The following is a 21,347-nucleotide window of genomic DNA, read 5'->3' on the forward strand; positions in this document are numbered from 1 at the left end:
CTTCAAGTACCGAGGCTGCACTGCACCCTGCTTGTTTGCAGCAGGTAGGTACCTGCGGTACCTGTTTTGGCTGTATTTGTGCACGGGCCTGTTACTCTCGGTTGGCCAAAAGTGAGTGACGCCTCAGCCAATTGATACCAATATCGTATTCTGATTGGATAACTGATAACTGCCTACCTAGTGTAGCTCCTGACGCGCGCGCGCCTTCTCAGCAGCACCTTTCCCGACCTCGAAGCCTCATGTCCCAGTCAGCGGTAAACTGTCAGGCTTTGTTCGGCGCTTGCTACATCGGCTGAGGCTCAGACATCAGACCCCCTGCCTTTGGGGCAGCCTTCTCTTTCCATCAACAAGCTGCCTCTTGTCCCTTTTCCTTTCCTTTGGTCTCAGTCTCTGTCGCTTCTCGTCACCTGGCCAGGTGCCTCAAACGCTTTTACCCACCGACAGGCTCATTCCCCACGGATTTCCTCTCGACTCGGCCCCGTCTCCAGGTAATCGCCCATCATGGCTAGCGAGGAAAGACCTTTGGGCGTGACGCCGCCCATCTCCTCCGCCCTCCCAACCGAAGCAGAGAACCATGCGATGCAGACCCTTATCGACGAGCTTCGGAGGCAGAACACTTTTGAGAGCCCTGCAGACACCCAAAAAAGGCAAATACTCTCGCACAATCCACGCACACCACACCAATGTTCTTCATGCTGACCTTTTCATGGTCGAATACAGGGAAAAGGTTCTTGAGCATCTTGCGCGGATATGCGACGAGTTCGTCAAACGAGTGGCCCGGGAACGGGAAAAGGGCAACGACGCCCTCATCAGAGATGCCAGAGGCAAGATCTTTACCTACGGCAGCTACCGCTTGGGCGTTTATGGCCCAGGCTCCGATATCGATACCCTTGTCGTCGCCCCGAAATACGTTACCCGCGCCGACTATTTCGAGATCTTTCCCAACCTGCTCAAAGAGATGGCCCCTCCCGGCGCCATCACAGACATGGCTGTTGTTGCCGACGCTTTCGTTCCCATCATCAAGTTCGAATTTTCTGGCATCAGCATCGACCTGATCTTCTCCCGCATTGCCATGCTTAAGCAGTTGCCCAAGGACTTCAACGTTCAGGATTCCGGCCTGTTGCGAGGTCTCGACGAAGCAGAGCTGCGATCCCTCAACGGCACTCGGGTGACAGACGAGATTCTTAGTCTTGTCCCCGAGCAAGCTACTTTCAAGTTAGCCCTGCGCGCCATCAAGCTTTGGGCTCAGCGACGTGCCATCTACGCCAACATCATGGGATTCCCCGGCGGTGTGGCATGGGCTATGTTAGTTGCCCGTGTCTGTCAATTGTACCCGAAAGCAGCAAGCTCCGTCATTGTCAACAAGTTCTTCCACATCATGCGCCGCTGGCCGTGGCCTCAGCCGGTCCTTCTCAAGCAGGTCGAGGGCGGTCCCCTCCAAGTCCGCGTTTGGAATCCCAAGGTTAGTTCACGCTACGCCCTCGAGCCTGGGCCTGGTTGTCTGTCTACTAATCTTCGGCTGTAGCTTTACAAGGGTGACCAGTTTCATCTTATGCCCGTCATTACCCCCGCCTACCCCTCCATGTGCGCCACTTATAACATCACACGATCGGCCATGACTGTCATACAGCAAGAACTCCAAAGAGGTTGCGATATTACAGACGCTATCATGTTGGGCAGAAGCCCATGGAGCGACCTTTTTGTCAAGCATACGTTCTTCACCCAGGGATACAAGTACTACATCTCTGTCATCACTTCCAGCACAGATAAGGAAGCCCACAAGGTTTGGTCGGGCTACGTGGAGTCTAAAGTGCGCGTGTTGGTTCAAGGTCTGGAGCAGCATCAGTCGATAGCGTTGGCCCATGCGTTCAACAAAGGGTACGAACGCCGACACAGGTGCGCCAATGAGACAGAGGTTCATCAAGTCCAAGCTGGGAACATGTCCTTCCTGGTCAAAGATGGCGAGGTTCACGACACAAGTTCGGTCAAGGTCGAGACGGAGGCGGGGTTGAGTAACATGCCCGTGCTCAAGTCTGGACCGGCGGAAACGACCCTAGGGATTAAAGAGGAAATGGAACCGGCTGACATCAAGCAAGAGATGTCATCAGCTGCCAACCTCAAGGCGGAGAAAGAGGACGATTCTGTTCCGGCAATCGACGTTTTCACCACCACGCACTACATAGGACTGACACTGAGTGAAGGTAGGTTTTCGCACACGATACTATGACTGGTAGTCGGCTTTATCTGGATCCACTTCCAGCGCGGACTGCATTTGGAACAAAGCTAACTATTCAGGCGCGAAATCGCTCGACTTGTCCTATCAAGTCGACAACTTCAAGTCACTGTGTACGACATGGGAGAAATACGATCCCACGTTGAACTGCCTGGCCGTCCAACACGTGCGAAGGTAGGCTGGACGAGTTCGCCAGTTCTTTGAGGATGTTGGCTAAAAAGGCAGTAGTTTTAACCTTCCCGAAGATGTTTTTGAGCCGGGCGAGAAAAAACCCCAGAAACCTCAAAAGAGGCAAGCAAATGCGAACGGCTCGGCACAGATCAAGAAACGAAGCGCTTCAGAGGTACTGCATGCTTGGTTTAAGCTCACGGTCACGCCCGAGGGCTCTTCACAAGGCGACCGAAACCCCCAGCAAGTACTTTGCTGACAGATTGCATAGGAAAATCAACAGCCGCCGGCCAAGCGCCAACAGGCTTCCGTTACGGCTGCTGGCTGAACATCCTTCGGGGACGCCCCACCCCATATACTTCTGCTTCGAGACCGCACAGGATCCCAGCATTTGACATGTCGCCATCACGTCGTCGTGGTGTTTTGCAGCCATGGCAACGTATTCGTTTGCCCCTGATCTGCTGACCGACAGGTAAACTTACAAGACTGCTGTTCCAATCCAGCTTGGCCTGACGAAAGCAATTGACCACTTGGCAAGAAGTAGGTGCTGCCACCATACCGGTCCGAGACCTTTTGAGTCTCTTCCACAGGCGGCTGTTGAGCGAAAAATAAGCAAAACAACAAAAAATAAAAGACCTAGTACGTATTGTGGACTTTTTGGTAGGTTGCTTTCGGAGATTTGCTCGCTCTGAGCGACCTGGGAATAGCAGAGACTACTAAAGAGCAATTCAGGGACGTCGCTGGCATCTAAAAGGATTGCAAAGGAGCATGCACTTTGCATGCACGGCAAATCTATTTGCTTTGCCTGACCGGACCGACTTCTCAACCCTTTGAGGTCAATTGTACATTAGATGTCATAATGCTTAGAGGAATAGACTCTACCCTATCCCAATCCTCTGCTTTGCTCCCATCTGACATCCCCGCGGCTGTTCGACACTCGCCGCATAACATCCACGTCGCTGTAATGTGGGCTTGAGATGATACCAGAAGCATTTTGACGCCAGATGATGCTGCCGTCTAGCAAATGTAGTCATCATCCTCTGGTTTTGCTGGTGATTCAGCATTGTCGGGCGACTTGGTCAATTTGCGTCGGTGGACAGACAGACATTCAGTCAGTCGTCTTCATCATCGCTACCACTGGACCATCCTTCACGGTACGCCTCGGCAAGCTCAGCCAGCTCATTGCTGATGTCCTCTCGGTCCTCGACCCCAATGGAAGATGAAACAGCTGTACGCAAAGCTTTCAATGCTGCTGATACAGATGTGTCCGTGGAAAGGCTGGTCTTGACGCCAAAAGTTTCGGTGGAAGGCTCGCCGCTGCTGTCAAGGTAGATTTCTGGGAAACTGTCGAGCATGGGAAAACCCTTGCCTGTGTAATATCTATTGTTACGAGTCAGCAACGAGCATTGTGGCCATGGCGGCAACTGATGTGAAGTCAATCACCTCTGGGTACTGTTCTCCATGAGTGCGGCTCTTGACCGTTGTCTGCCTTGATCCCCGTCATTCGAGCCTTGCGGCGTACCGCGAGTAGTTATCGCTTGACCGAAAAGGTGGGGTGTGCCTCTTCCGTCGTTCTTGTTTCGTCTTCCCGTCAACGGCTTCGCTCGCAAGATATCAAACAGGTCTGTGTCCAGTTTGGAATTCTCCATCTCCTCGTCACCCTCAGATGCCTGCAATGTTCGAGCATTTTCCTCTAGGTCCGAGGTAGGGCCCACGATGCTCATCTGTAGACGGCTCATGGTCTGCCGTCCACGTAGGTTCAGGCCACTGACCAGGTCGCTCAATGTTGCTTGCAATCCGCTTCCAGTGCTGCCGGAGTTGAGTCGAGAAGGAAAGCCTGCCGTCTCCATGGCAGTTCCTAACAAAGCAGTGGCGTGCCAGGGGGACTGGAGGTCCATGTTGATGTTGGAGCATAGCCGAGTCTGCGGGAGAGCCATAGGAACCAACATTGAGGCATGCTCGCACAAGTCCTTGATCGTCCTGGCCGTATTGGCCATCTGGAGACGTCTCTGATCCTGTTTCAACATGTCAGCTGAGCCACAGGCATTTGGAGCTTGATGGACGACTCCGGTGTACTCACAATCCGTGCTGCAGGCACAGGAGTCTGCAAGCCCCACACCCAAATGGTGACCTTTCCGTACTCGTCCCGCAGACGCTCGACGTACTCGGTAGCAAAGCCTCCCCAAGCATCATCAATGGTTGTCACAATCTGAAATCCCTGCATCTGGTCGGCTTCCTCGACGAAGGGACGGAAGTCTCGGTCAACAATGTCATGCTCCTTGTCCAAGGTGTCGAAAAGCTCTCGACCCAGTGTCCACTTGTCGAAGGGTCTGATGGACGAGTTGAGCTCATAGTCGTAGAGCTGGTTGAGAGACTTTGGGTGATAGAAGCTGCGCGAGAAGTCGGACCAGTACCGCACGTCTGATGGGCTGAGCTTCGGCGCGGCGGTGCCAAGGTCCAGGCTCTGCTGGAAAGCGCTTGGTTCGACCTGCGGCTGTTTATGGACTTGAGGGGATCCTTTCCTAGGTTCGGATTGTCATGTTAGTCCCCGTGGTTTTGATATTGGAAGCCTCACCTTGAACGAGGGAGTCGGCTTGGGCAAAAGACAGACTGACCACAGATGAGCAGGTGCTCCTTCCTGGCTTGCGTCGTACAGGGCATTTATCTTGCGAAGCGAGCCGAAACCACCCTTGAGATCGTACACGACTGTACGAGGGAGGAATGTCTCGGAGCCGTCGAGTGCGACGCCCGGGCGCCAGTGGACGTTGTGGTTTACTGGGGACTCATCCTGATCCGAATAGGTGAAGTAGGATTCCTGTTACGAATGTAAGAACGGGCCATGCCATGGGGTTAATTGGGTTTTTTTTGGGGTTTTTTTTTGGACTTTGAATACCTGAGTGTTCCAGAAATGGGTTGCTGCGTAGTTGCTCAACTGGCCTAGCTGGAGAGTGATGATTTCGTGCATGTTCTCTTCTTCTATCGCTTCTCTCTCTCTAACGTTGATGACCCGCTAGCATCGACTGAAATCTGATTAAAGCTTTCTTAAACCAGGGACAGTCAAATAACATCTGATGAGAAGGGCGAGGTACGCGATGTGGTCGTTACCGTAGGTAGGTAGATACTGGTCGGCCGGGGCCGCTTGGGCCGTCAAAGTGAAGCCGAACATTTGATTTCCATAGCGGGGGTGGGGTCGGATCCAGACATGGATTGGGCTCGGTGTGACGGCATCGGGTCCGTCCTAACCGATACGCAAATAGCGGATGCCGAAGGGCCCAGCTGTTGTCTAGGAGAAGGTACTCGGACGCACGCTCCCAACCCAAAACCAAGGGCCTCCTCCATGCATGCTTCTAAGTTCTTGTGATGGGACCCTGGTGCGAGACGAATACCCCCATTCTGCAAGGGTGAAATGATGTTCACGCCTAGCGAAATAAGGGAGCAATGACATCCACGATAGAGCTACAGCGTGCCCTACCAAGTTCAACATTGGTAGGTTGTCGCACAGCAAAGATACCGGCTTTTATTTATTTATTTAAGGGAGTGGAGGGAGTGGAATGTGAGCACTAAGAGCAGATATCCATCCCTCTCCCCTTGATCGGGGTCCAATCGCAGTCCCAATCCGTCATCCGCAAGGCCATAAGGTGACAATGCAAACCCGAGCGTCGAGTCAACTTTGCTGCCTTGGCACGGGAAAGTTACCAGCCACGAGGAACGATCTTATTGTTTCGCGCTGTACATCTATCTCTCTGTCATCACAGGACGTGTAGACGAGTCGAGACAGACATACATCTAATGGAGCCTGTGCACTGTGTCGTAGGCCCAAGCTCACTGTACGCGTGAAGTGGTGGAGCTTTTTTGGACTGGCAAGGTTGGGAAACAAAGAAACAGAAAAACATTGATGACCAGCCAGCAGTAGGACACGAACAGCACAGGTCGATCATACTGGGGGGGGGGGACGCGACTTTTCTCAGCTGCCCCAGCACCTCTCAGCCTCTCCTCCCTCCCTTTCTACCACCTACCTAAGTAACCCAGAGTCACTCACTACCTAGGTACCTACCTACCTTTGTCTGCCCTCTCCCCCCTCCCCCCAATGTTGATTTGGTGCCGTCACTGTTTCCTCCCCTTCCATCCACTTTTTCACTGAACTTAGAGTACACCACACAGTGTCTTAAATTAAAACGCCCTTCCCCCCAAAAAAGACGCGCAACATTCGCGACCATCATATCTCAAACCCTGGCACAATCCCAACGCCTGCCGACATCTTCACCTCCCGCTACTCTACCAATTGCCGCCACAACCAAGGCCACAGATATTGCAATCTGTACCCGGACAAACCCATATCGAACAAGACCGTCGAGTCCTCCTACGAAAGCGATCCAACTCTACCCACAAGGTGCATACACACCCTCAACCAGGACCAGGACCGGTTTGGACCCCGGCACCACCACCGTCCCTACCTGTCGCGTTCACTTGCTCTCCTGCAAAGGACAGGAGTGACGGACATCGACATCAGTCAATCTCGCACCCCCTCCCTTCCCGTCTTGCTTCCTCGCCAAAGACGCACTACCTCTCTGTGGCATTTACCTGCCCTGGACTTTTGACGTGGTCCAGCCCTCACGAATCGACGAGACACGACCTCGTCCGCCCCATTCCTATCACACGTCTGAGACCGAATACTTGAACCTACCCTGCCGTCATTGTCTATTCCCTCGCGCGAACTGCTCACCACATCTGTTCGGAAATTCACATGCAGAGGTGCCGCATGCCTAGCCCTATTACATCATGCCCACCTCAGCGAAGCGCTCTCAGCGCACCCGTCGCGACGCCCGCCGCGATACTTCCCCTGCAAGAGTAGAGGACAGCTCGCCCACTCGCCCATCCAAACGTCGCAAGAAGGTAAATCTAGCCTCTCTAGTTTCTTGGTTGTCTACTGATCCCAACTCAAGGTTGACGAGTCCGCGCCTACCGACGAAGACGAGTCCAGCCTCACTGCCGACCAGTCCGGCCAACCCATAAGCGACGATGATCAACTGCTAGCCCAGGTGGTTCAGCACTTTCAGGTACCCAAGGAAGGCCCTGCACAAGCCAGTAAGGACCATGCGAATTCGATACACGAAGCGAATGGAAGTGGCGTCCAAGCCTACGCCAAGATCGCGGCGCAGGACTGGACATTCTACATAACCAAACTCATCGTCAATATTGGTCGCCCGTCCGAGGGTGTAACCGAAGACGACGAGGACTTCATCCATATCGACCTTGGTCCGAGCAAGATGATTTCGCGACAGCATGCTCGCATCTACTTCAGTTCCAAAGAAGAGGTGTGGTACCTCGAGGTCAAGGGTAGGAATGGTGTGAAGGTGAACAACGTCGGCCTGAAACAGGGAAGTATGCGTCGACTCGAGGGTGGTGAGGTCCTGGAAGTTGGTGGCACAGAGATGATCTTTGTTTTGCCCACCGAGATTAGCCCCCTTCACATCGATCCCCTCTATCTCAAAAGGGCTGGCCTGTCGCGGCAGCAAATCACAAGCCCTCAACCTAGAACAGACTTGCCTGAAGAACCCTCATCAGCACTGGGTTCGACCATTCGAAGTTCCCGAGGCCAGCAGTTCCGCCAGCCCATTGCGCCGGCCCCAGCAGACTACAAACGGCCGGGTACACCTCCCTCAGCAATCCGCGGGAAGCCCACACCCTCGCAGCACAAGTCACCCCATTATTCAAGTTCAGGTACTCTGTTACTGAACTCAAATGACATTGATCTCAGTCTCGACGAGAATAAGCATATTAAACCCCAGTACAGCTATGCGCAAATGATCACCCAGGCGATCATGAACACGTCAGAGGGAAAACTCAATCTCAATGGTATATACAACTTCATCATGAATAACTACGCGTACTACAGACACCAACAGGCTGCTGGCTGGCAGGTACGTATGCCCTCCGGGATTTTTCTGTGTCATACTCTAATCAACCCACAGAACTCTATTCGTCATAACCTGTCTTTGAACAAAGCCTTTGACAAGGTCGCTAGATCCACGGACGAGCCTGGTAAGGGCATGAAATGGCAGATTGTCCCGGAGGCTCGGGACGAAATGATCCGAACCGCGTACAAGGGCGGCCGAGGCGGCCACAGAGGCTCCTCTGCGCCATCGTCGCCCAGTCAGTTGAACTACATCACCCACGGGCCAAGGGATGTGAATACCAGAGAACCTGCATCGGCACGGAAGAGAAAAGTCTCGGCGACGGGATCGCCACCTCCAAGCTCATCTTTAGCTGCCGTCCAATCCACCCCGGACCGCAGCACACGTCGCCTTGCCCCTCCAAGTACGGCGTTGACTGTCGACGGAAGCCCTCTTCCGCGACCACGGAAGGGTGGTGCGTCCGCTTCGAATAGCTTCACCTCGGCCAGCTACAATGACCAATCACCGACACTAACTTCGTCTTACCTTCCGGACGAGAATACCTCCTTTGTGACGCCAGCGCCTCACCGTGTCCATCCTCGGTTAGCCCCACCTAGCACCGCTCAGCGGCCGAGCCAGCATATGCCAACCAGCTCACCAGCGCCGTTCTGGAAGTATGCAGACATTGGAAGCACGCCCTTGAAACCCGCTGCCCATTTCGATATGAGCCCATCCAAACCCTCCTTGGGGGGCATTCCGCAGAGCAGCAGTCCACCCCCTGCGAAGTCGCCCACTAGTCCCACACGGTCCCAACGTCAGGAATCATCACGAGAGGTTCCAAGTGAGCCATCCAATCCACCCGAGATCGAGGAGGAGCAGGGTTTCGATCTGGCAAAGTAAGTTGATTCTTAATCAAGACAGCATTGGCAAAGGGAATACTAACCATAACAATAGGGGATTCCAGAGTATCGGGTCATACCATGCTCCTGTGAGTCGGGGATTGTCCGTAGCTAGCGCTATGAATGGCCACACTTGAAAGGAGGAGAGAGGTTGGTTGGCTCTTTGGCCATGAATGATGAATTCGATGCCTGTCCCGTTTACGTTCTTGTCGAATCTTCGCCATACCAACCAGGGGAAGAGTGAAGATAGTGTAATTCAGAAGGGCTCTGCCCCAAGCTACTCCTTCCACATGCCTATATGTACTCAGTATCCACAGATGCACCGAACCAACCCCCCTTTTTTCTTTCCCCATGCCAATCCAATTATCTAAAAATACACATGCTCCGGCGCCGTCATGTCCGGTACAGGTCACACATGCTTGAAGTAACCTGCAACTGACAGTGATCCCAAGCGGCTGTTGGATAGAAGCTTTGGCACGTCATCATGTCAAGTGCTCCCCTGTCTTTTCTAATTCGATCTTACTTAGAAGATTTGCCCCTTCTCTTGGGGTTGCCCCTGCTCACCCTGCCTTTGGGAGTCTTGGTTTGTTGGTCGGTGCCCTCGATGAACTTGATCAGCTCGTCAATGCTGCGCGAGTCCATCTGCGACGAGCCGCCCAGTTGTGAGCCGACGTTGGCCGGCCCACTCGACACACTTGGGGCGGTGGAAGAGGCCTGGTATGGCGCACCCTTGGGCGTGAAATGGATGCCGGCGCGCAGACGCCTCGCCTGCGCATCCTTTGCGTGCTTGGCAATCGACACAGCGTTCTGTGTCAGCTGCTCCAGCCAGCTCTCCGCCTCCTTGGTATTCTTGTCCTCAGGTCCGAGGTCGCTGAGGAAGATGTTGTACGACTCGCGCATGCGGTTGACAGCGCCCTTAGAGTCCTGGTCCAGAGCCAGGGCCTGTGCGAGCTGGAAGAGGAGGGTGGCGGCGTTGATGGAGTTCTTACCGAAGACCGTCTCGCAGATGCGAAGGGATTCCTCGAACCACAGACGGGACTCGTGGTAGGCCTTGAGATGCTGAAGCATCACAGCACCGTTGTTGATGGTAGTAATGGAGTCAGGGTGGTCCGCGCCGTAGATGATCTTCCACAGCTTCAGCGCATGTTTGGCAAAGGTCAGTGCACCAGTGCTATCGCCAGCCTGGTGAAGGAACAAGCTCAGGTTAAGATAGTTGAGCAGGGTTTCGGCAGAGTCGACACCAACGGTCCTCTCGGACACAACAATGGCCTTTCTGGCCAGCTCGACGGCGGCTTCCTTCTCATCCAGCTGATAGTACAGCATGGACAGAGTATTGTACACACGCGCGACCTCGGGGTGGAGGATTCCGTAAATCTGCTCGTGCAGAGAAAGCGACTCAAGGAGAAGCTCCTGGCCGAGCTTGCGCTGGTTTTGCATGATGGAAATGCGACCTGCTTCCAATGCCTCCTCCGCGAGAGCGCTGCGAGGGCAGGAGTGCTTCACAATAGGCACGACATTGACGATATCGTCCGAAGTGAAGGTGGTTGCCGGAGGCAGTGGGCCTGAGGACACCGGGATAGTGTCCTTGGCCGCGGGCTTTCTGTTCCTTTTCTTCTTACCGCCTTCTCCGTTGACCTGTCCATTGGTGGCGGATGTGCCATTGTTGGCAGAAGCGGCGGCAGGGGCCGCCTGCGCAACCGGCTTGTCGGTGAAGTTGTACTCCTTGGCCTGCAGCTGGTAACCGAGCTTCAATGAAATCTCGCGCAGCAGTTGTAAGGGCTTGACCTTTGTGTACCACTCTGAGTCAAGCCTGTACCTGAATCGCTTGAGGGCCTCCTCCGCGATATTGGCTCGAAGAGACTCCGGAGTCACCTGCTGAAATGACAAGTCCGCGTCGGAGTACAGGGACTTCAGGTCGAGATCGATCTCCGCGGATGGCTTAGGGTTCAACTTGTAGCCCAAAAGGCAATTGAGCAGATGAGAGATGCACGACGAACTGAAAGGCGCCGGCAAGTGACGTAGGTAGTTCGCAGCAACGTGCTTGAATGATCGTGCAACCATGTCTTGGACACAAATGTCCTTCAAGCACTGCAGGCGAGGATCTTCAGCAAGCGCTGCCACCTTGCCCGTGTATCTGATGTTGATACCTCTCTTGTGCAGAAGGCGGCCGAGGGACTGACCATCCATGGGGAAGCTAATGTCGCAGTCTGTGAGCTCGCGAATGAGGTCAGGAATGACCTGCTCACGAAGGTACTTGGTTGCGAGGCGAACATCTTTCTCGTCTTGCTCCATCTCGGCCTTCTCGGCGTCGGTCTGGGGAGTCTGTCCACTGAAGACATCGGGGTTGAGAGAAAACGAAAACTTGGAAAGGTCGATGTGATCCTTGGAGTCCTTCGACTCTTTCGATGCTTCGACCTCCTTCGGTTCTTCGGACGTTTCGGTCTTGACGGCCTTCTTGTTGGGCTCTGACTCATCCTCGCTCTCACTTTCGCTCTCGCTCTCACTCGCTTCGCTGTCGTCGCTGTCATCACTGTCGTCGCTCTCCTCGTCTTTGGCCGCAACCTGCTCCGGTTTCTTGGGCTCAGCCAGTGTCTCATCCTTGGCCACATCCTTAGCCGCATCCTTGGTAGTCTGGCCCCGGCGAGCCAACTCCTCGTCAACCCAAGCCTTCATCTTCTTCCTTCCGTATGAGTCAATCAGCTCAGGGCGGAGAACAGCCATACGGTGGGGATATTCAGCCTCGCCTTCCTCCTCTAGCCAATCGATGTCCAGAGGCGTCACGCGGTACAAATCGAGGACGTATTTCCTGGCGTCGGTTCCCAACAGACCTTTGGTCTCTACGCTAGCCTCCAGATCAACGCGCTTGCCATCCTTGTCCCAGACAGCATGCTTCTTGACCTTGAGGGCCTGCGACAGCTTCGCAAAAACAGACGCAAATCGCTCATCCGAGGCCACAACCTCCTTTCCATCGACGGCACCGTAATCGATCTGATTTTCGCCAGGCTCCCTCTGCTTGAAGATGCCCGGAACAATGCTCTGCCCAACGATGCGTTTGCCGAGGTAGTCGACCACAACAGTGGCAGGAGTGAAAAGGCCATCGATATCAAGCTGGTTGACCAACCTGACGCCGGCGACGTCCTTGCCGGTGGCAACGCGAGCAGCCTCATCGCCTCCCTCAGATGTAAAGGTACCAACGCCGTCAGCGCCAAAGGAGAAGAAAACGTTGTTGTACACAAAGATTTGGGCATCCTTGCACTCTGTTGGGTTCAATGGAGGGATCTCGCCGCGAGCAACAAGAACAGCACCTCGAGTGGCCGCATCGTTATAATCGGCGAAAAGCTTAGACATGAGACGCTCACGAAAGACACGGTCCTGGACCGTGTCCTTGGGAAGCTCTCTCGCAGACTGAAACTCCTCATTCCAGTCTCGCAGAGTGTCGGTGTTATCAGCCCCGGCAATGAGATACGTCTCCTGAGACCGTGTCGAGTCGGGGCTGTGAGCACATAAGGGGGAGGATGAGGATGGCACGATCCATGGTGCGGCGGGTATCGCGTTCGTGATTTGGAAGGTCGCCAGAGGATCCTTGCGATTGTTGTAGTCCTGCAGCTTGACGAATGAAGCCGAGAAGGAGAGCGAGACCTTCTCAAGAAGGCCAAGCAGAGAGTGCGCCGAAGCCCCCTTGGGAGCCGGCCGAGGGAAAGGATCAAATTTGGCATTGGACGACTTGTTGACAAAGAAACCCCCAACATGAGCCGTGATCTGGTGCTGCTCGCCCTCGTTGGTTGTAGCCACGAGGTACAACAGGTGCCCTCTTTGCTTGAGGTGAACAGGCGGCGGGTTCCAGGCGGAGAGGGAAATGGACTTGATCGTCTTTGGAGCCTCTTCCTCCTCGACGGGAGGCAACAGGGTCGAGACGGGGACAGGAGCATCGAAAGTGTAGTCTTCCTTAGCTTCTTTGACAGCCTGAGGCTGCTCTCCGTTGGCCGGCTCTTCCAACGGCGGCACAACAGTGTCGAGGAGGGACAGGCCAGGCAGTATGCCCTGGACTGCATCGGTGCGGTCTCCGGCAGCGCCGATCAACTCCCTGATCCTGACCAGGTGTATGCGCGCCTCCTTCTCAGTGTAGGGATCTTCAACCAGTTTGACCTCGGGGTCCTCGGTCAGACCCTCGATTTCGGAAATGGGAAGGAAGTCGTTGATGCGCTCGCCATGATGCTCCAAGTGGAAGCAAGTGTATTGGAAGGCCACGGGGAGGTCGATGATGGACTGTCTAACTTCGTGGACCTGTTCTTGGGGCGAAACCTGTGTTATGCCAGTTAGCAGGCGTACTTGGAGGTGGATTCGACACAGCTAACCGTGATCTGCATTTGACCGGGCTCATGGGGAAGCTTGATAGTAAGAGTAATCAAGGCTACACATCGTGTCAGTATTCTGGATGAACGCACACATGAGTCTTAATTACCTTCCAGGCCCTGGTCAACCTCATTACCCTCGGCCTGAGACTCGATAGGGGCCTCGGCAGGAGGCGTAGACTCCTTTGCGGCATGGTCTGCAGTTTGTCATGTTTAGCATCGTGGAGCTACGATATCGGGGGTGTTGGGCGTAGGCTGCTCGTGCCCGCCGGAGGCGGTACCTTTGCCGTTGGGTTGGTCGGATTGGGACATTGGTACTCAGTGTTACACTAGAACCAAGGGAACCAAATGTGTGTATACCGGCGTCTGAACTGAACCGGGGCCGAAAAGGGGGGAAAGGTAGGTATATATCAAGAGCGCAGAGGGTTGCGTGGAATTCAATAATCGCACAAACCAATAAAGGTACGCAATTAACAAGGAGTAGAAGTTCAAGGAGTGGTCTAACAAGAAGATAGATGCACAACTCCCCAAGTGACGTATAGAAGAAAAGTGGCTTTCAACTCGACGGCCAGTTGCGGATCGGGGGGAGGGGGTGAAGGTGAAGAGAGGGTAGAGTAGGACTGCCTTTGGGGAGTAACAGAAAAAAAAATTCACGGCAGGAAAAAGTCGCGTTGTCATCCTCAATTGACGGCAATGCACCGGCCCGGCAAGCTGGAGCTCTCGGTTTTTTCGGGTCCACTCCGTTTAGTGTTGGAGAGAGCTCTTGCGCACTGTCAGTCATTTGTCGCTAGGTCCCCAGTATTCCTCTACGTGGTAGTCACCAGGGCGGGTGGTACCTACTTTGAAGTTTACCTAACGCCCGGATACATAGGGTGACCTCGCATTCTGGCGGCTGGGTTACTTCCCGCAGGCGCCCATCCCTTTGATTGGTTAGTTCAAGCCTCGGATTGGATCCAACAGCCAAAACACCATGCCCGATTGGGGAACAAGTAAACATTCAATGTGATGAACATCGTATGGCATTTCGGCTTCACTACACACTTATCAACCTCACATTACCTCGCCTACGACCGCACCACAGTTTTCTCTTAATCACTTAGAATCTTTGCTCGGCATTCCTATCAGTACTGGCTACCAGCATTGTGCCACAATCGATGACTAGGCTGGCAGTGTTGTGAAACACAAACACGAGCTTTCGTCCACTTCAGCCTCGGTTAGCAGCACTGGCCTAGTCAGCTTCTCAGAGTGGTGGACTGCTTTGAGAACGTACGGCATCTTGGATTCATGATCTAGCACCAAAAACTGCAGCTGTTGACTGCCGTTGCTGTCCCGTTGTTGTCCTGTTGGGCTTGGGCTTGGGCCAGGAAAACACATGATTGATATGGCAGAAGGAGCCGATCGGATGAGTCAGGTATTTCCAGCCCGTCGAGAAGCAGACGAGTTTCGGCAATCCAGTCAGTCCGGTTCATTCTGGACTTCTTCGAGGTGCCGTCGACTTTTGCGCCCTCTTCAGTCACGGTTTGCTGCTCTGCGAAAACTTGCCCTGGCTGAGATGGCCGGTCCAGTACAGGATGCGTGTGAGAATGATGGCCTTGACCCGGCGCCCCATCACTGGCCAACTAAGAGAACAAATACACAAGACGACAAAGACGACTCCGAGGGCCAGCGAAAACGCCCTAGGCGAACGTATTCCAGGAGAACGCCCGCTGGCACGTCCACAGACAAACCTCGTCCAAAGTCAAAAGTCCCTCTTCGCATCCAGAGCCGCCCCCGAATGTCTAGTATTTCGACTCCGGGCGTGCCCAATGTGTCAACTCCGATTTTACGCAAGGTCAGACATGATACAATGACGGCAATACCGTCCAATCTGACACTCTGCGAGAAAACCGCAGGCTTCTGCATGCTTCCGAGAGTAGGCAAACGCGGTCCTCTGGAATCGTCGCTGAATGAACTGGGACGCTTAAGGCATTCTTTCCGACCATCTAGATACCAGCTATATGAGGGCATCATTCACGATCTGTATGTTTTGTTGCGCTCAACCACACCAAAACACGACACAGTCGGCAAGAAGTCCCTCCTGGCAATGTGTCTACAGAAAGTGCCCCGGTGTGCGGCAGAGATTGATGCTTGGGAAGTTTCCAAAGCAGCGAATCACGGGCCGGTATCCTCGATCAAAAAGATGAGCTATTCACTTCGAGTATACGACGAATTGGAGACCCTGGGCGGTTCTGGCAACGGCTGGAGTCATCTTCGCATAGTTCTGAGGGCACATGTCATTTACCTACTCAGAGAGATTATCACAGAAGGCCTCCTCGACATCAACTTTATCCACCTCATCATCGAACATTGCAGGGCTATGGACTGCCCAGGCGAGACAGCCGAACTTACTATGGCTCTGTTTTGTTGCTCTTGTCACGGGCCATCAGGGGATGTAAATACGCTGCCCAATGGCGAGATCGGAGGCCGTTTACTAGCCTCCCTGCCGAGCTTTGCAGACAAACTGGTTGTCGAATCTCACTTGCTGGATACCTTTGCTTCATTGTTGCTCAGCGGTCAGCTTCCAATTGACACAGTCTCGACGAAAGCTTTTAGCTACTTGTGGTCCACGACAACTTCTGCGATACTCGAGCAGAAAGCACATTCGTCTGCGACTCGGTTTGCGTCCGCGGGACTTGCAGCTCTATGTGTTAACGCATTTCCAAAACGAAGGGGCCGCATGTCAGAAACCAGCACCACGAAACACAACGCCGCGAAGTTGACGCTGATGAGCGTTCTGGGTGCTCTGTCAGCCATGGCTATGATTTCGCAAGATTTTGGGAACACCACGAACACCAGAGAAATCAGACAGCGGACCCGAACGCAGAAAGTGGTGCTGCACATATTCTACCTGGCGCTGGGAGTGGTCAGAGGCCAGCGCGCAAGGAGCGAGGCTGCTTATCCTCTTTTGCTGGCAATCTTCTTGTCGGTGCTCGCTGGTCCAGCTCACGACGGCGCGACGCAGCTCAATATCGCTGTCGAAAACCTTGGGCATGGTCTTGGCGAGAGAAGAACGTCTTGCACAGGCGGGAACACCTGCCAGCTCCTCGACGTCACCGTTGCTCTCACCTGCTCGATTGCTCACTGCTGCGGCAGAGCAACAGCTCAACAGTCAAACCAATACTTCGCCGAAATTTGCAAGCTCGTGGACCGACTTGGAGTTCCTTGCTTTGTAACGTTGCGAGCTGACGGTGCCTTCTTCCTTGCCCAGAAGACCGATGATTTGCGAGACCTTGTGTTCGCAGAGACATCGACAGGAGCCTTGGCTGGAAAGGGTCGTGCTGTCACAGCATACGAAGGCTCAAGCAAAACCTGTTTCGCAGGCTTCCAATGGGAAGAAGGCATCAGCGAATGGATTGCGGTCAGTCCGGCAGCAAGACGACGAAGCATCTTCACACGAGAGGAGGTTGCGGCGCCTCGCCGTAGTGCTAGGCATAGCCATGGCGACACGGACGTCCAGCTAAACCGATTCGGATTGGAAACGACAACGGGAGCTACCGACAAAGGCGGACCTTTCGTGACGGTAGCACCGACGGCAAGCGATCCGGATAACAACCAGGTGGACCAGCGACTAGCATGGAGAAGGCAGAGACTACACAAAGAATATCACGATAGCTCCGGAGACGCGCGTGCAGTCATGGATGGCATCGACGAGCTTAGCATGTGCCAGGAGAACCGGCCACGAGTTCTGGGCAAGTCCCGATTGGGAAGGCAGCCCATTGGAACCGGACAACGGAACCAGTGCCGGCGGATTGCCCGAAGCGTTGAGACAGGGCCCCGCGAGGCTCTGGGTGGGCTTTGTACGAATAGTAGAAGCACCCTGACTGGCCATGGCGACGAAGACGAGCTGGGATTATAGTCGGGTTTGCAACAGGTAGATGAATGGTTCATTTCGGTCTGGCGAGTATTCCAACGAGCTGTCGTGAGTCAAGCAGGGCTTACAACATCTATCAGTTTGTGTGTTTCAGCTCCTTGTCGGCTAGTGGAGCGGCGACTGGGAACTGGGAACTGGGAACATGCCGTTAGGGTTGATATAGATGTGGATCTCACTACGGAGATGCTAGTTTCTCCGTTCTTCTCCCCAGTCCCATCGTCTGGCTTTGGCTTTGCTTATCCTACAGCCTATATGGCGGGGTAAGACATTGATTGCTTTCGAAGCCTAGGAGTGAATGGAGGGTCCGTTTTCTTAGTCTACAACAGCCAACGGGCGGGAACGACTCTGGTCACGTCCTTGCCTTTTTAAATTGTTGCGTTTTGCGATCAGACAGGCAATGGTGAGGGGAGTTGTTCAGACGAAGTAGACTTGATGCATTTCCCGTCACGGCGACATGTCTTTTCCAAGACACTGGAACGACAGTCATGACACATCGGCGAAGGAACGGGTCGCGTTGTAATACGCCGATTGGAGCCGCAAGCAGAAACTCGACACCGAGCCATCATCTACTCAATAAACACTCTGCCGGAATCTGTCCGGCATGTCAAATGGACTGTCTCAACTTGGCTAGATGCTGGACGATGTCCGACTCCTGCTACGTGATAACCACTTTTCTTTGACAGCTATCCTTCAATCCTTTGCTGAAATTTGCAGATGATGAGGCCATCTTTCACCCGCGTTCGGCCCGGGGCTTAATTGATTGTGTTTCTGGCAGTGTCTTGATACCAGTTCTGGCAGTGAGAACGTACGAAAAGTCTAGTCGAGCGAACGGGTCTGTCAGGTTGGGGCTCTAGCACCCAATGACAGAGAACATGGCCGTGGATGACAGGACACCGACAGATGAATTCCAAGCCAGCAAGTCTGCAATCCTGGATTTGGAACATATGCCGATGGGACAATTAGACATACCTGACAGCTCCTGGGCAAGAAGCGGCTGGGAACTGAGACGGGCAAAAGTTCCTGGCCGAGGAACCATCGTCGATCACCATCGCTGGTGTAGAGTTGCAGGTTACAGAGACCGAAGATGAGACGCAGCCTACCAGGGCCCATCAAGCAGAAATACGAAAATCTAGCCAACGTCGAGGAACGGATCGTAAAAATCTATATCTGGAGTTGAAAGGATGGGGCTTGGCTGAGCTGAGCTTAAGAAAACTCTACAACAGTGAACTGCGCACACGTCGAGTCGCATGTAGCTCGCGGTTTTGTTGGAACCCTCAGCAGACCCTCGACAGCGAGCACGTTTGGAACTGCGAGATGGAGGAGTGGATCGCCACAGATGGCTGGCATGGACCAACGACATATCCGCATTTGAATGTGAAAATGGAAACAGAACAGATCTGCAGAGGGAGGGTTCATGAGCATCCTCACTCTCCAGCGCCGCAAGTCGTCCGTCCTCTCTGAATGGCCAAAAGAAATGTTCGTTTAGCATGTCATCAGTGTGACTGTCAACCATCGTCGCTCAAAGCATGCTCAGAGCACGACAAGATGGTTCCGTAATCAAAGGCGCTTTAGGACTCTGGGGTTTCGTCCGTATGGTGGAAGAACGAACGACCGCCTGTCCTCGTTTGGCTGGCGTCGTCCGAGTCAAGACCCGCGCGGGCGAGGGTCAAAACACATGGGAGTGATCTCGACACGACTTGTCCCAGGTTACTTGACCCTGCATTTACCTGTCGGGTTGAAACGCCGTCATCCGAAATGATGAAATTTTACGGCGTCTCGTGTCTGCGTGACTTGTTTTGTAACCACCCCGAAAGAAGAGCAAAGACTAGCTATCTCTGGTCAGCTTCGGACGGGATACCGGACCAGAGGCCGAGGGAGCGTGATGAAGAAAAAAGGAAAGATGATGCAACAACGACTACCATCTGCTGCTGGAGACCTTCAATACAAGAAGGACCATGGTGGTTGACTGACCAAGATACTTGGCGTCGTTGTAGCCCTGCTGGACCATTATGTTAAGATGATACATTAATAAACAACGGTTACAACAGACTGTTGGCAGTTACGACACTCACTGCTGCAGGCACGTTGCGCCGTCCGTGGAGTAGACAGAAAGGGCGGATAGAGGATTGATCAAGTAGGAAGGGGAACTTCAAAAAACCTACGGCCGTAGGCACGGTGACGCGAATGCTTGGTGTTTTCTCTCACATAACCGGAAACCTTCGGCGGATACGGTCGTATTCTCAGGTGCAGATATGCCTACCGGCAGACATCCCAGCGGGGTCGGGGATACGTGTCACTCGAGGGGATGATTCCCTGCTTCCGACTATTCAACGAGTGATGGAATACGACTCGCTTGACAATATTTTACTCGCATCTCAGTTTTCACATGCCTCGCCATGCATCTGCATCACAACAACATAGCGCCGCTATTTGACCGTGCTTCAACAGAACCGTGTTAGTTTATTTGGCTTCCATCCTATACCAAACCCCACTCTCCGTCGTATCACACGGTATCACTGATCACAATCTCGACAAGGCGAGTCGCAGGTGGTCAAGTCCAGCCGAGAAAGGTCGAGCTCCAGAAGAGCGTAAAGTGGGCGGCTAACCGCGAGCGTCTCGTTTCGGTTGATCCAAGCCGACCATGCTGTGCAGCGGTCTGGCGCCTGGATCGGTGTCAGAAGGTCGGACGAAAATTTAGGATGGCGATGAAGGAGTGCAAGACACGGACCCCATCAATGGATTAGGAAGAGTCTGTTCTGGTGCCCTACCTCACCTCGTGGGAGATGGACCGTGCTTTGCTGGGTAGTGTTTGGTCAGATTGGCTCATTCATGTTCCCATTGGTGTGCCTTTTTTTGGGTCATGCGGCCCCTACTGCTAGCGCTCAGCTGGTGCCGTCTCTGCTGTGACGTGGCCAAATCGGCGCTGGCTCTTGTGCGAAGCTGTGCTGCCAGAACATCGGTGGCATCAATGACTGATAAATGGTGAGATGGTGGCCATATCGAGGACAGAGAAAGAAGCGCATTCATTCCAGTGGTGTAAGGCGGTAACTTACGTTACGGACTTGTTCGTCGCTCTCCTTTCCTCTTCCTCCGGCTCCGAAACTTGTTGTAATTCGCTCGTTGCCGACGGGAGCGAGCCGATCGTTTCCAGTACGTGCCGCGCGACGAAGCGTGGCATGCAGTAGCCGTTTGACTACGGCAGTAGTTTCCCGTAGTCGGCCCCACCGGCTCTTCCCTTTATCAGAGGGTCGATCTTGCCCAGTAGTGCTGCTACTGCAGCCGCGCGCGGGGACGCGGCTTGTTTCAGAGTTCCGGAGAAGTGGAACCTCACTCCGCCGCCGCTGAACAGAGCCCTCATGCTGGAAGCTCCCCAATGCGCATTTGTATGGAAGGCGGCACCGAAAGACAGAGCGGTACCCTTTCAGCTTTCAGGCCGTGTTTGTGTGTCTCGATCCGGGAACAGGCGCCATCCATGCGAGAAGCTATCTTGCAACACATGGCCTTCCACGACCGCAGCGACTTGTGCGATTCCAATATGACAGTATGTACCTTTCTTCGTAAATCACATATTCCCAAAGGACGCCAAAGAGCTGGTGTATTGTGAGACGCTGGGCCAGCCACTTGGTCTACCCCTGGATGGCGCAACTGCAAGGTACGGCCCCATCTCGCAGCCAATCAACCGCCGGCGTTAGCCAGCAACAGCTGCCAATGAACTGCCCGCCTAGGTAGGCACCCAGGGGAAGGATGGTATCACAGAAAGAGGTACTAGCACGGACCAGCCCGTGTAGCCCGAGATGGTGAGGTACCCACGGATGGGAGTTGAAAGATAGCAAGGACAAGAAGAAGAAAACGCCTGACCCAGATATATTGCTGAGACTGTCTTGGGTATCG

General features: G+C 53.9%; 5 protein-coding genes across 5 annotated transcripts; 3 read left to right on the top strand and 2 right to left on the bottom strand.

The window, feature by feature from the left end:
- The first annotated feature begins 230 nt into the window (after positions 1 to 230).
- On the top strand, positions 231 to 3,290 carry CDEST_00814 (Putative polymerase, nucleotidyl transferase domain, poly(A) polymerase, RNA-binding protein). Its single transcript, XM_062916973.1, has 6 exons — positions 231 to 647; positions 721 to 1,462; positions 1,526 to 2,201; positions 2,296 to 2,407; positions 2,462 to 2,576; positions 2,673 to 3,290. The coding sequence occupies exons 1-6, from the start codon at positions 502 to 504 to the stop codon at positions 2,727 to 2,729; spliced, it is 1,848 nt and encodes a 615-aa protein (XP_062773024.1). The 5' UTR covers positions 231 to 501; the 3' UTR covers positions 2,730 to 3,290.
- A 1-nt stretch (position 3,291) lies between these two features.
- CDEST_00815 (Putative misato Segment II tubulin-like domain, DML1/Misato, tubulin domain-containing protein) lies at positions 3,292 to 5,554 on the bottom strand. Its single transcript, XM_062916974.1, has 5 exons — positions 5,295 to 5,554; positions 5,017 to 5,216; positions 4,482 to 4,923; positions 3,845 to 4,416; positions 3,292 to 3,781 (listed from the first exon to the last, which is right to left on the bottom strand). Exons 1-5 carry the CDS (start codon positions 5,364 to 5,366, stop codon positions 3,514 to 3,516), a joined length of 1,554 nt encoding a protein of 517 aa, XP_062773025.1. The 5' UTR covers positions 5,367 to 5,554; the 3' UTR covers positions 3,292 to 3,513.
- An 871-nt stretch (positions 5,555 to 6,425) lies between these two features.
- Positions 6,426 to 9,426, top strand: CDEST_00816 (Putative forkhead-associated (FHA) domain, Fork head domain, SMAD/FHA domain superfamily). The gene is made up of 4 exons (XM_062916975.1): positions 6,426 to 7,294; positions 7,345 to 8,322; positions 8,374 to 9,191; positions 9,250 to 9,426. The coding sequence occupies exons 1-4, from the start codon at positions 7,181 to 7,183 to the stop codon at positions 9,329 to 9,331; spliced, it is 1,992 nt and encodes a 663-aa protein (XP_062773026.1). The 5' UTR covers positions 6,426 to 7,180; the 3' UTR covers positions 9,332 to 9,426.
- Positions 9,427 to 9,428: 2 nt separating this feature from the next.
- Positions 9,429 to 14,192, bottom strand: CDEST_00817 (Putative CLU domain containing protein). The gene is made up of 4 exons (XM_062916976.1): positions 13,828 to 14,192; positions 13,657 to 13,743; positions 13,550 to 13,605; positions 9,429 to 13,496 (listed from the first exon to the last, which is right to left on the bottom strand). Exons 1-4 carry the CDS (start codon positions 13,856 to 13,858, stop codon positions 9,714 to 9,716), a joined length of 3,957 nt encoding a protein of 1,318 aa, XP_062773027.1. The 5' UTR covers positions 13,859 to 14,192; the 3' UTR covers positions 9,429 to 9,713.
- Positions 14,193 to 14,594: 402 nt separating this feature from the next.
- Positions 14,595 to 18,040, top strand: CDEST_00818 (uncharacterized protein). The gene has a single exon (XM_062916977.1). The coding sequence runs from the start codon at positions 14,919 to 14,921 to the stop codon at positions 17,439 to 17,441; it is 2,523 nt and encodes an 840-aa protein (XP_062773028.1). The 5' UTR covers positions 14,595 to 14,918; the 3' UTR covers positions 17,442 to 18,040.
- The last annotated feature ends 3,307 nt before the right edge of the window (positions 18,041 to 21,347 follow it).

Source organism: Colletotrichum destructivum, chromosome 1 (assembly GCF_034447905.1).
Source record: "Colletotrichum destructivum chromosome 1, complete sequence".
Lineage (NCBI taxonomy): Eukaryota > Fungi > Ascomycota > Sordariomycetes > Glomerellales > Glomerellaceae > Colletotrichum > Colletotrichum destructivum.

Coding starts and splice junctions, on each gene's coding strand:
- CDEST_00814 (XM_062916973.1), top strand. CDS start 502: ATGGCTAGCGAGGAAAGACCTTTGGGCGTGACGCCGCCCATCTCCTCC. Junction 648..720: donor CCTGCAGACACCCAAAAAAG/GCAAATACTCTC, acceptor GGTCGAATACAG/GGAAAAGGTTCTTGAGCATC. Junction 2,577..2,672: donor AGAAACGAAGCGCTTCAGAG/GTACTGCATGCT, acceptor CAGATTGCATAG/GAAAATCAACAGCCGCCGGC.
- CDEST_00815 (XM_062916974.1), bottom strand. CDS start 5,366: ATGCACGAAATCATCACTCTCCAGCTAGGCCAGTTGAGCAACTACGCA. Junction 4,924..5,016: donor GGAGCACCTGCTCATCTGTG/GTCAGTCTGTCT, acceptor ATCCGAACCTAG/GAAAGGATCCCCTCAAGTCC. Junction 3,782..3,844: donor ATGGAGAACAGTACCCAGAG/GTGATTGACTTC, acceptor TCGTAACAATAG/ATATTACACAGGCAAGGGTT.
- CDEST_00816 (XM_062916975.1), top strand. CDS start 7,181: ATGCCCACCTCAGCGAAGCGCTCTCAGCGCACCCGTCGCGACGCCCGC. Junction 7,295..7,344: donor CATCCAAACGTCGCAAGAAG/GTAAATCTAGCC, acceptor TCCCAACTCAAG/GTTGACGAGTCCGCGCCTAC. Junction 8,323..8,373: donor AACAGGCTGCTGGCTGGCAG/GTACGTATGCCC, acceptor ATCAACCCACAG/AACTCTATTCGTCATAACCT.
- CDEST_00817 (XM_062916976.1), bottom strand. CDS start 13,858: ATGTCCCAATCCGACCAACCCAACGGCAAAG. Junction 13,744..13,827: donor CGACCAACCCAACGGCAAAG/GTACCGCCTCCG, acceptor GACAAACTGCAG/ACCATGCCGCAAAGGAGTCT. Junction 13,606..13,656: donor GGTTGACCAGGGCCTGGAAG/GTAATTAAGACT, acceptor CACGATGTGTAG/CCTTGATTACTCTTACTATC.
- CDEST_00818 (XM_062916977.1), top strand. CDS start 14,919: ATGATTGATATGGCAGAAGGAGCCGATCGGATGAGTCAGGTATTTCCA.